Source organism: Berghia stephanieae, chromosome 7 (genome assembly GCF_034508935.2).
Source record: "Berghia stephanieae isolate SIO BIC M18660-M18661 chromosome 7, UCSD_Bste_1.3, whole genome shotgun sequence".
In the NCBI taxonomy this organism is placed as follows: domain Eukaryota; kingdom Metazoa; phylum Mollusca; class Gastropoda; order Nudibranchia; family Aeolidiidae; genus Berghia; species Berghia stephanieae.
In genome coordinates, this window is record NC_088366.1 from 40086543 (window position 1) to 40100191 (window position 13649).

Here is a 13649-nt window from a genome sequence, read left to right on the forward strand (position 1 = left end):
TAATTGACATTAAACTTTACTTGGTTTGAAAAAGAATGTACAACAGAGTTAAAAGTCAGCAGAGAAAAAAGTATTGACTCAGTTGGTATTTTCATGTCTGCTTAAACAGAGAGAAAGGAAAGGGTAGAGGAGATGCTGCAAAATTCAAGGTGGTACAGTGGTGTGATTAAATTTGATATAGAACACGATATAATGGCCCACTAATTTCTTAAATATAGTAAATGTCCCAAGTCTCCCCGATCCCAAGTCTTTGTCTTCATTGTGGGGTTATTGACATGAATGCTGGTGGGTGCACCAATCTCTCACAAAATATACATACTTTTATGTAAACATGTATATATCATTCTATTTTTATTGATAGGTGTCCTGTAATACAGGCAGTGCTCAATACATTTATAATAAATATAAGAAATTTACGATCTCTATGAATGACTCAGTTAGCACAAATTAGGAGTTATCAGGGTGTCTCTCTTGGCAAATAATCCCATGTGCATGTTATCTTTGGCTGGGCACATAGTTAGATTGCTTCATGGATCTACTTGTAACTCTATTCCATAATTTTGTCCTCATTTTTTAAGGTACCTGTGATCCAATAGTTACTGACTTTTAAATCTATCAAAATATCCTGTTATGTCGTTTGCCGTTTTCCTTTTCATATATAGCATAAAAGTGCTGCATGTGCTGTTTAACTTTCAAACTAGATCAGGCTAATCTTTTTCCTTTTTTATTGCATTGAAATTCAGGGTATCCTCGTTCATTTGTAGAAAGACTGATGGCAGCTGCAGCCAGGTTTACTGTGACCAAAGCAGATGATGAGGAAGAACTGCCTATCACGGAGGGTGGTCTGGGTTATGGCTCTCTACCTCATCGCAATGCCAGTATTCAGGTGACCAACTCTAAAAGAGGTAAATTTGTCATTTGGACCATTTCTTATCATGTCTCTTTCCAATTGGAATATTGAAAGCATTTTGCTGAATACTTGATAATGATAGTGATATGGATAATGATGATAATAATGTTAGTGATAAATCAAACAGATTGTGCTTATAACCTGTCTCATCGTATTAGTGGATTCTTATTTAGTAAAGTAAAAGTATTTATTTCTTTTCCAAATGTAGATATTTACCTGGTTGCATGCTTAAAACAACTTTGTCAACAGATGCATGTGTGAGCCCAGGAAGTTGACATACATAGTCATGAATTTTGAATTTGTGTTTTTATCTTTTATACAGTGTGCAGACCTGACATCATTCTCTGGAAAATGTCATAAATGTGACTTTTATGATCGATGGGAATATAACATCTCATCTGGTTATAATTTTCACCCCTCTTGTTTTTTACCATCACTTCTCTTATAGTAAAGTATCAATGCCACTTTTATGCACCAAACCAGGGCATAACAAGACTGACAGGGAAGACATTGGTGGCCAGTCAATAAGTTAATTGCAAACTCTACAATCAGGTTTCAATTCGTCCAAGACCTTGTTGATCATTTCTCAACCATTGCATGGGATGACGGGCACAAGGGTTCTTGCTCATAGGTGTGACAGTGCTGGTCGTCGCAGTATCTTCCAGGTCTTCTACTAAATGATGTTGTCTCTGAATCAGTGTCAAAAAACTCCTCCCAAAAACTTGAACTTTTATATATTGCTCAAAGCGCTTTACAACCTTTGAAATGACTGGCACATCATTTAAGTAGCAGTTACTCCACAAAGGTCAGGTTGCCTTCCATTTGACCTTTGTCACCATCTAGTCTCGTTGACTTCTCTACCGACAGGCAGACTTTATGTGATCTTTAATTCTGCAGTGGTGGCAAAGGGTCCCTTTGAACCAGTAGGGATCATTCAAGGCACTGGTAGCATAGGGTTTTCTGCTTCACTTTCTCTGTGGATTTTGGTTTGCTGTTGATCTGTGATTCTGGTTTGTTGTTCTTAAATGGGCTTATTATGGGCCAGATTATGATTGGGCCGGAATTTGAATACAACAGCTTTTGATGTACCTACTTCCGCTTTGGCAATCTTCTCAGCCTCCTCCACTTCTGTCACAATCTCAATGGCTTGATTGAATGTCAGCTTGTCATCATTCATTTTGAACAAGGCTTTGATGGTAGCCTTGCTGTTGTTGAGCGGACAAATCCGGTCCTCATTGCCTCGTCCAACAAATCTTTGCTTGAAGCACTTGCCATATTCTGACAGCTGATTTGGGGATAGTCTCCTGGATTCCTCTCTGTTTGTGTCTGAATTTGTATCATTCCCGGGCAACAAATCTCTTGGGGTCAGCCATGTGGTGCTGGATCTGATCCATCGATAGTTTGTTGACATCCTTGGGATGACACTCTTTGACACCAGGTTTGACAGTAGCTTGCTTGGCACTTGACTGGTTTGTGAGAATTATGTTGGCTTCAGGAACATCTGGATACATGACCAGCCAGCAGTCTATCCTTAGCTCTGCGTTGGATTCCAACTCATAGAACTTGGTGTTGGTTATTGATAACTTTGGTTCCTCCATCATCAAGGCCATTAGCATCTGTTTCTTTTGTTGGACAAGCTATTCTCATAGCAGACCAATTGGCTCTTCATTGTCTGTGCTGCCATATTGTGAGATCACAATAGTAACGATTGGGTGGTCTTTCCTTTTGGCAAGCAGGCATGTCATCATCAGGCTTGTCTGATGACAGTAGTAGGTCCTCCTTGCTGTCTGGCACAGTAAGGCAGGTTGGTCCCCCTCGCTTCTCTGACTCTCCAAGGCACGGCCGGTCTCCCTCACTCGTCAAGTAGGGCAGGGTATGCGGGTTCTCCCTAACTGTCTGGCAGGGCAGGCAGGTTCCAGATTAGGTGTCTGGCAGGGCAGAGCAGGTCCCCCTCACTCCTATGGTATGGCAGGCACGTCCCCTTCACTCATCTGGCAAGGGCAGGCTGACCTCTAGCTCGTTTAACAGACAGCGAAGCAGTCTAGACATTAGCTGACAGACCAGGGCTTATCCTTCTTCTTCTGGAGGCAGGTCAGAGCTCATCCTTTTTTTTCGTCTGAGGGCTGAGCAGGCAGTCCCCTTCTTGGGCTAGCAGTCCTTAGAAGGACTAGTAGGGTGCTGAGTAAATCTTAGCAAGACAATGATTTCATATTACCTGATACTGGAATCCTCGTCGCCAATGTTATGAGCTACAGGCAGTTCAGACCAAGACTAGAAAAGACACTCATTGGTGACCAGTCAATAAGATAGTTTATTGCAAACTCTTCAAATCATATATCACAGTTATGTAACATGACAGTATAGAAATATACATATCTACAGACTATACTCTATGTAACGTAACATCAATACACATGTGTAGTTAGCAATGCGTACAAGGGCTGTCCCAGAAATAAGGTAAGTAGAGCCATATCTCCTGAACCAATGATGATATTCGAGATCTATAAACTGGAGATTAAAGATAATTTTTTGTGCATCAGTGCTGAACGTTTCAGTACTATTGATGAACAAGATTCTGATCTGCGTAAAAACAAAGATGGCTACTCCCATAACTGAGTGGTCCAAAGAAGAAGTTCGAGCTGTAATGATTTTTTTTTGCTGCAAAAGGCAATTGTCCTTCTGAAATCCATCCAGAATTGGTAAGCGTGTATGGGGAATCTGTGATGAGCTTCAAACAAATAATTTTCTGGTTCAATGAGTTTCAACAAGGTCGATCAAATGTGCATGATAAGCAATGCGCAGGGCGATCCACTTCTGCCCATTCACAACAAAATGTCAACGTGTTGAGACCCTGTTTCGTGAAGACAGGATACTGACAGTTCGCGAAATTGCCCTTAGACTTGAAATATCAAAATTTGCTATCGAAATAATAATCAAGCAATTGGACTTTAGGAAAGTCTCCGCTCAGTGGGTCCCGAAACAGCTGACAGAAGACCATCAGGCACAGCGTGCAAAAGTGTCACAGAACCTCCTTCAACGAGTCAATGATGATCAAGGAATGCGAGTTGGACCTGGTGAAGACCTTGGGCCTGCTGACCAGTCTGTGTGTTTTCTTGATCATAAGATCACTGGTGATGAAACCTGGGTTCACCACAACACGCCAGAATAAAAAAAGGATTCAATGATCTTGAAACGTCCTTCTTCGCCACCGGCCAAAAAGTTCAAAGTGCAACATTCAGCGAGAAAGTTGATGGCCACCGTGTTCTGGGATGCCAAAAGTGTTCTCTTGATTGATTTTCTGCAACAAGGTCAGACCATAAATGCTGCCAGATACTGTGAAACTTTGAACAAACTTAAAGAGGCCGTACAACGAAAGAGACCCGGTCGGCTCAGCAGAGGAGTCGTTTTTCAACACGACAATGCCACTCCCCATACTGCAAACATGACAAAGCACTGGTTCCAAAGGAATGCGTGGGAAGTTTTACCACATCCTCCTCATAGCCCAGATCTCGCCCTGTCAGATTTCCATCTGTTTGGGTCCCTTAAGAGACACTTGGGTGGAAAAAAGTTTGACGACGACGATGAATTGATTTCAGAGGTGGAGAATTTCCTGAAATGTCTTGACGTCAATTTTTTAGGGAGGGGGTATTTGACCTCCTGTCAGATGGAGGAAATGCATTGATCGGAACGGCGTCTACCTTGAGAAGTAAATAAATGATGTCAAAGTTTATACTGTAAGTTTCATTCAATTCCATTCACAACTTTTTGAGTTACGTGCTTACTTACCTTATTTCTGGGACAGCCCTCGTATATAATAAATTGTGACATTATTTAGAAGAATTTAAATGTAATTCAGTGTATTATTCATGCAGATACAATATTGGTACTAAAATTGCTGAGGGCTATAATTAACAAATAATAGTATAACTTGTCCCCGCGATTTATGCCATTTTTTTGGGCAATATTATGCCCCAAAAAAAGGCAAATTATGTCATACATTCGACATTATGCCAAAAATCAGACATTTATACATGTTCTTGCGTGCTTTTGTAACCCCCAAAACCTAATTTTCATAATAAATATGAATTCTTTTAGGTTTAAAAGCTACATTAAGGTGTTTCGTTTCATTAAAAACAACTAAAGAGCAGAAATATAATATACCAGACTACTTGACAATGTAGAAGTACACTATTTAACATTGATTTTAAACCCTTAGCATGCTACACCAACCTCTGTGGCAGAGTAGCGTGTTAAGAATGGGTTAATTAAAAAATGTCACCTACAATAGCTAACGTTTACATGGTCAAATGATTAGGGGGGGGAAAAAACCCCAAGATACACATGAATGACAATGATAAATAAAAAGAAACGTAATTCCAACAATGTTTTATTTTTTTACTGTAGTAATAATATTAATAATAGTTGTAATAGTAGTAGTGGTAGAGGTAATGGTAGTGGTGGTCGTAGCATTGGTATTAGTCGTAGTAGTAGTAGTAGTAGTAGTAGTAGTAGTAGTAATAGTAGTAGTAGTAGTAGTAGTAATAGTAGTAGTAGAAGTAGTAGTAGAAGTAGTGATAGCAGTAGTAGTGGGAATAGTAGTAGTAGTAGTAGTAGTAGTAGTAGTAGTAGTAGTAGTAGTTGTTGTTGTAGTAATGTAGTAGTAGTTGTAATAGAAGTAGTAGGAGGGGCAGTATTAGTAGTGGGAATAGTAGTAGTAGTAGTACTAGTAGTAGTAGTAGTAGTAGTAGTAGTAGTAGTAGTAGTAGTAATAGTAGTAGTAGTAGTAGTAGTAGTAGTAGTAGTAGTAGTAGAAGTAGTGATTGTAGTAGTAGTAGTATTAGTTGTTGTTGTTGTTGTTGTTGTTGTTGTAGTAATGTAGTAGTAGTAGTAGTAGTAGTAGTAGTAGGAGGAGGAGCAGTAGTAGTAGTAGTAGTAGTAGTAATAGTAGTAGTAGAAGTAGTGATAGCAGTAGTAGTGGGAATAGTAGTAGTAATGTAGTAGTAGTAGTAGTAGTTGGTGTTGTTGTTGTAGTAATGTAGTAGTAGTTGTAGTAATAGTAGTAGTAGGAGGAGGAGCAGTAGTAGTAGTGGGAGTAGTAGTAGTAGTAGTAGTAGTAGTAATGTAGTAGTAGTAGTAGTAGTTGGTGTTGTTGTTGTAGTAATGTAGTAGTAGTTGTAATAGTAGGAGGAGGAGCAGTAGTAGTAGTAGTGGGAATAGTAGTCGTAGTAGTATTAGTAGTAGTAATAGTAGCAGTAGTAGTAGTAGTAGTAGTAGTAGTAGTAGTAGTAGTAGTAGTAGTAGTAGTAGTAGTAGTAGTAGTATTTGTTGTTGTTGTATTGTAGTAGCAGTAGTAGTAGTAGGAGGAGGAGAAGAAGTAGTAGTGGGAATAGTAGTAGTAGTAGTATTAGTAGTAGTAACAGTACTAGTAGTAGTAGTAGTAGTAGTAATAGTAGTAGTAGTAGTAGTAATGGTAGTAGTAGTAATAGTAATAGTAGAAGTAGTGATAGCAGTAGTAGTAGTAGTAGTAGTAGTAGTAGTAGTAGTAGTAGTAGTAGTAGTAGTAGTAGTAGTTGTTGTTGTAATGTAGAAGTAGTAATAGTAGTAGTAGTTGTTGTAATGTAGTAGTAGTTGTAGTAGTAGTAGTAGGAGGAGGAGCAGTAGTAGTACTTAGTAGTAGTAGTAGTAATAGTAGTAGTAGTAGTAGTAGGAGTAAAAGTAGTTGTAGTGGGAATTATTTAGCTTTTTGCTGACGGATGCGGAGTTGGATGCGGAAGGCCACAGGATGCGGCCGCATTTTCCTGGAGGGACAGTTAACACCATAACAGTCACCACATCTGGTTACAATCCCAGCCCATCTGTCCCAAGTCAAAACTCCAAGTCATTACAACAGACCTTCCTTCAGTGACTGTATATTTTATTCTGGACCTTTTTGTCCATTAGATAACTGAGGTATGAAAAGAATGAGTATCTTTAATCCAAGATAAATTTGATGTGAAGGGTGATTCATTAATTGCAGAGAATATTTTTTTTATCCTTCTGTAAATCCTTGCAGGAGCACGTCTGTAAGAAAAGGTTTATTTCATATGAATTCTCTTTCAAGCCCAAGTCTGGAATACAGCTACTATTTGTGGGATCCCCAGATGAAGAAAGCCATACACAAGCTTGCAAGAGTCCAAAGGCAGGCCTGCAGATTCGTTCACAACAACTATACAGAAAACATGTAGCAATCATCTGAGCAGAGAGCAACTGGATAACATTGAAATAAAAAATGAGCAAACATAAACTGAGCCATGCCCATCAAAGACCACCAGCAAAACCCAAAGAAAGGAGTACGGCTATCGATTACCCCACTCCCTAATGAATGCACACATTCAGTCCTTTTTTCCAATAAAATAAGGACATGGAAATACCCTCCCCGACAACCCCGAGAAATTGAGATAGCATTTCTATCACAGGAGAACATAATTATTGTGATACAGGGCCATGACCTAAAACCATCCTACACGACAAACATGTTGTGTGGCTTAATTATTCAATGAGGAATCGCTATTTACATATTTATCAAGATACTCCAAATATTATTTTATCATTCCTGATTTTCCTTATTTTCAACTATATTTATGGTTTTTGTTAATTTAATACTTTTTGCAGAAAAATCATCATCATCATGACATCTTAATTTAAATGCTGAGTTTGCCTAGGAATTTTCGTCACTTTTATCTTTAAAATGTTAGAAAATCTTTACATAGTAATTATATTCATTATCTTTTTAACAATATTACAGGACAAGTCTTACCAGTTGTTAACTTTTACTTTGCATGCGACCAAAATCATTGTTGGTATTAACACGTTATTCTTGCATGTTGCATCCATTGATGCATTTGATGATATGGAATGTCGACTATAAATGTCTGATTCTGAAACTAAAACTGCAGTGTTTAATGGTCCAACCTTTCCATAATGGATAATACAAATACTAAAGGGAGTAATTGAAACAAAAAAAGATAACATTTGCAAGAAATAATGTTGATTAAAAGAAAGTTATACAGCTTACATTTACATAAAAAATGACACACATAATTCAGGCATCTCAGGTTACGTGAATTCTAGGATTTCAGAGACATAAGGAAAAGTTTTTCTCTTCCCTAGTCCAAGAAATGATGGCCAGTTGCCTGTACTGACCATGGGGGTTCATGAATTTCAGTTATTTGCCAGACCTTTTTTGTTCTAAACTTTGAAGGACAATGATCTCCCACAATTGTTATTCTTGATGGACTACTGTTGATTGTTAAAACAAATAACTTTTTTTTGTTTTATCTAATCCTCAAATAAAATTTGGTCTCAGGAAATTTTACAACAGATTCTTCCCATATAATTGAGGAGGCTGTAAATTTATTTGACAAGGGATCAGACAATAGCTGTCCAGACAGAGGTAAACCATTCAAAGGATTAATTACAATTTGTTTTTGTTTTCCAGAAATGTTGTAAAAAGCTGTCGTTCGATTGATGTTGTACAAGGGTTGTTCCTAAAAAGTCATGTGAAAATTGCAAAAGGATTTTTAAAAGAAAGATAATTTCATTCATGATTATTGATAGTGAAAGAACTATTTTTTAATACATAGTCAGTTTCAAATTGGACATCTTTTTACAAATCATGCCGGAGAGAGTGAATTCCCCCCTTTGGAAGAAATATTCAGTTAGATTTTGAACCCGACTTTTCACTTTTTGAATCAAGTCTTTATCCTAGTCAAGACCTTTTGCCTGCTCAGTGTTGTTTTAGTGACTTTGATCAATTTCAATCGAAGCAATATCTTCGATTCTATGGTTATTTTCACCATTCTTTTGGAACAATCCTCGTTTCATGGCATCTTGTTTTTTAACAGTCCAAAGCATTTTCATTGAACTGAATGAATCATATTTTTTCACATGAATGGGCAATCATGCAAATGTTTTCAATATTTATTAATGTTGATTTCCAGAGAGTTTAACCTAGTTTGACTAGTCTGGTAGGAAACACAAAAAAAACCGTCATAATTGCAATTAAGACTATTTTTGTTGGTTTGAGAGTTTTTCCATTACAAGATTTTTAAAAATCCAACAGAAAATATATTTGTACATGCAGTTAAAAGCTTTACCAATACCATGTGGCCTTTCTTCTTTCAAAACTGGGAAGGTATGCAATTTTACGGGTGTTTAAAAATAAAATTGTTTAGTACCTAGGTAAGAAATACAAAGTTACTTGACCATGTCGCTTTAATTTAACTTTTCAACTTACTTCCTTATTTTGACAATGAAAAGATGAACAATCATTTGACCCATTTTGGCATAAATTTAGAATGGTTAAATCTCTACATTGACTACTATTCTTGAGGTTTCAACTTTGCTAAAGAAATGGCTATGTATTTAGTAAATTGACAGAAACATTCCTCTACTTTGAAGGTTTGAATATGGCATGTTCTCATTTCAGCTCTTTGAACGTAAAAATATTGGCACATTCTATTGATGTTGTCTATAATGGTGTGGTCCATTAGGCCATTAGGAAATGTGGGAAAAACTGTTCATATTATGCAACAGTATATACATTTTAATTATCAACATTTGGCTATTCTTCTCTAATGATAAAGTTGAAAGGTCACATCCGACTGTCTTGGTTGGAGTACTCAATGAATTTGCTATGCACTGCTTTGATATACATAAAGTTATATGTCACCTCCATTGTTTATCTCTCATTTCTCTTATGATTTTTTCCTTTTTCTTTCAGGGTTCGTTCACATTCTTATGGTTGAGTTATTTTTGTCTTCATTTCTTTTTTTTTTTTTTTGACAATCTTTAAAGATCACTATTTGTATAAAGTTATTCTTTTTAATTACATAGTTGGGAATTTACTGGATTCACTTTTAAAATGAAGTTTAGAAACCTGGATAATTTATTGTTAGTATGAGAATTAGGTCTGGCAGACAATTTGAATCCATAGAAAATCATAGAATACATTATTTTATGTCTTGGGTAAATGTAAATTGTATAAAGATTGCCCCTTATATATACAGTTTCTCTTCGTTTTTTTCTAAATCTCATCTATTATCTTTCGTTCCCACCCATGCAATTATCACTCTTACTAGGAAAGTTGTTCAATTAAAAAAAATTAATCCTTATTTTTTTATTACTATTTGCATGTTTGCATTTCTTTCAATTTTTCTATTTGCAGGTTTTTCATTTAGTAAACAGTCAATGATTTAATGATCCTCTTTAAATGGCTATGAAAAATAAAAAAAATATTACTAAAACCACTAAGCCCTATTTAATTGATTGATTTAGAAAGAAAAAGTATTGTTATGTAAGTTTGAGTAAAGATATAAAGAATAAAGAATCTATTTCTCTATCTAATATTTACTTTCTACCACCTTATTTTAAAATATTTTAAAGTGTTTTTTTATTTATTTTGTTTTTTCTTTTTTTTTCTTTTCAATACCATGAGTTGAATGTTTAACATTTAGTTTTTAACGTGAATTTATTTATTGGTTTATTTATTTATTAATTTTCATTTTTTTGCTCATATTTTTTATTTGTTATCATTTGTTGTGTTGAATACTTCGCAGAGAATTTATAGAAACACAGTGTTCCGCCACTATTGTTCGCCACCTTATCTTTTCTTTCATTATTTTTTTAATAGCTATAATGTATTTTAAAGAGAGTGCACCTATCAGATGCACTTTCCTTGGTTACCCATTCCTTTTTATTGATTTTAGCACGCATATTTGATATTTTATTTTATTCATCATTGTTTAAAAAAAAAAAAAAAGAAAACGAATTCAGACTAACGTAAAAATCCAGAGTTCATTGACTTTTGCTTTCCAGAAGAGAATGATTCCTGCTTTAGGTATCAAAAAAGATTCTCTTTATTCATTGCAAAGGGTAATTTTTTTTTTGGGTCAATTTCAAGGGAAGAGTTGAATAACCCAGGCATCAGCCGGCGTGCAGCGTCACAAAGTGAGCTAAGGCATGTGACTTGCTCAAGGGACACAACGCAGCGGGTAGTCAAACTTAGTACCTTTCAGGCGTGAAGCAAAGTCCATGCCACTGATACATGCTTTCAAATATTTCAAACAAAAAAAAAGTCAATGTAGATCTGTCTTCATTTTAATGACTTGTTTTGTTTAGTTCTAAGTGAGAATTTGCTGTATATGACCCATCATCTCAATCGGGTATAAACGAATATAGGTCTACACTGTTAGAAATACAAAATGTCTGTCTTTTCCAGTTTTGAAAATATATTCTCAGTATTTATTCAACTTAATTTTTATAATTTAGAATTTTATTTCATTATACAGACCTGTCCGACACACCAGTATTATTCCCCCTTTTGTGGTCGTCTTTGGACTTCTTAGAAAAGTTTCTTTTTAAAAAGTTCTTTTAAAATTGGATTAGCCGTACTCTCCTATCTGACTGCTATATTTTAGTGTGGCGTCCCAGACTTAATCCTGCTCCGTGAAGCGTCGATGTACTAATATCACAGTTGTTAGCTCCCCTCGTGTGAGTTGAGCTCACAGAATAATAAATTTAAATGAGAGAACCATTAAGGGAGAAGATTGTTGTTTTAAGGCTTTCACGACTATGACATAGATACAGTCATGTCTCTCTAATCCGGAACTCCATCATCTGAAAGGTCACATTGAGCTGGATTTGTTTGTCTTTTTTTCTGTATTTTTATTTGTACACTATAATCTTCAAGAGTTTGTGAAAGACAGTTGTACTCCTATAACTATTTGTTGCAATGATAGATTTAGATTACTACGGTCTGAGGTCAAAACTACATTTCCACTTTAGGTTCTGATTCCTTAAACCGGATGTCTCTGTAATCTGGACACAATGCTGGTAACAGAGGTTTCAGGATTATGGAGACGTGACTTTAGCTATGAATGGAACTTTGGTTGTACGAAGTCGAAATTACTATAAAAAGGCTTTGTTCATATTTTTACAACCAACTTCTAATTTTCAGATTAACCACGGACATCTACTTCTGATATGTTAATTTCTTTGCGCCAATTTAAAAATGCCTGAATATTTTGTGGTTCGTTCTGCTGACCTAAAAGCCATTCAGAGTGTTGTAAAAAATACTATTGAGTTTCAAAAAGTTCAGTCTTTTCTGTTTTTCATCACTTATAGGCTGATAATTTATTATTTGGTTCTGTCCACCACAATACCATGATGAGACAATAGGTCACACACATATTATGGTGCTTTTCTAAAATTACAATATCCACAACTTAGTGTCAGCAAGTAGGTGAACTCAAATATATGTCTGTCATCTGCATTTTTTGCGGCCGCAAATGGCAATTTGCGGACGCAAATATCAGGGCAATCCGCAAATTTTGGCAAATTTCCCAAAATTGGCAAATCGTGGCAAATTTTGGGAAAATTGGCAAATCGCGTGGCAAATTTTGGGGGGAAAAAAGAAGCGAAAACAAAATAACGAAAAAAAAAAGTGCGAAACTTGAGAAATGTTGCAGCTTTGCCTGGGCCCAAACTAAGGAAAGCTACTCTCTATGGATAATGATCCTTTAAAATCTTTGTAACAACGCTATTCACAGTCAGTTCATTAAATTGATAAATGTAGCCTCCTTAAATGTAATAAATGTCTTTTATATATATATTTTTCTGTATCGCGTGTTAATTTTTACTGAAACGCTTAGTTCTCCTCGGCAAATTTTTTGGCAAATTTTTTTGCAAATTTTGGTCTTTTTGGCAAATTTTAAGGGGTTTTTTTGGCAAATTTTGGCAGATTTTAAGTCTCAATTTGGCAAAAAATGCAGATGACAGATATGTATGTTGGGTTGTATGAGATGTCGGACAGTGACTTGGAAATTTTAAATGATCTCATCTCATGTAGTTCCGTATCTGAAGCAGACGTCGGAGGTCATCTTCCGCCAAGCTGATCTATCTCTTGCCAATTCTATTAAAGCAGCGCCACCTTTCTCAGCTTCATCTGTCCAAGTTCTTATCCCTTTCAAATACGTTATTCTTTGTCTTCCTCTTATTCTTTTTCCATTCATCTTTCCAGTCAAGGCGAGTATTTCCAAACCAGGGTGGCGGATAATGTGTCCAAAAAATTCCATTTGGCGTTTGATGATTTTTGTTATCAGTGATCTTTTTCTGTTTGCCATTTCTAAAATTTCTTCATTTCTTTTCCTTTCCATCCATGACACCCTCATCATTAAATGATACAAAATTTGAAATATAATTTTTTTTAACTTGAAGACATCATATTTTTCCTCCTCGTTGAAACAAACTTAACCGGTCTCCTATTTTTAAATCTAGAATTAAATCAACCTGATATAATACCGGGTAGAGACGATGGGTCAATATTGTAAACTTTGAAAGAGTTTTGAAGTAGCGCATACGCATTCATCAATTTGTAGAAATTAGATAAATTAACATTTGGCTGTTAAACTTTTAAATAGTATCAAATTAACATTTGGCTGTTAAGTTTTTAAATAGTATCTTATAAGGGGAAAGTTCTACTCTCCATATGTACATATTGTTCTTTCTTCTGATTAACTTTTCAGAGTAAGAAAAGTGTTTTTACAGTTTTACCTTTGATCAGAAAATCTGTCATATTCATGGAACATTTGTAAAAATAAAAGGGTTGCTTGAAAGCACATTGCGTTATATTATTTCTCAAGTTATGAGCAAAAACAAACGAGCAACAACTAAAACAATCTCTATATAAAGTAACAAAGGC

The 13649-nt window shown here is 35.8% G+C and overlaps 1 protein-coding gene across 5 annotated transcripts in view; it reads left to right on the top strand.

The window, feature by feature from the left end:
* The window catches only part of LOC144977224 (solute carrier family 12 member 4-like), a 199050-nt gene that overhangs the window by 22296 nt on the left and 163105 nt on the right, over window positions 1-13649 (top strand). For 3 of the 5 annotated variants that reach the window (XM_078922224.1, XM_078922207.1, XM_078922208.1), the window contains exon 2: window positions 744-905. Coding sequence is in view for 4 of the 5 variants with exons in the window: in XM_078922207.1 (XP_078778333.1) it covers window positions 744-905 (162 nt within the window). In the remaining variant the exon portion in view is untranslated. Of the gene's footprint in view, window positions 1-743; window positions 906-8255; window positions 8343-13649 lie in introns of all 5 variants that reach the window. The other 2 variants (XM_078922205.1, XM_078922206.1) reach the window with 1 other exon arrangement.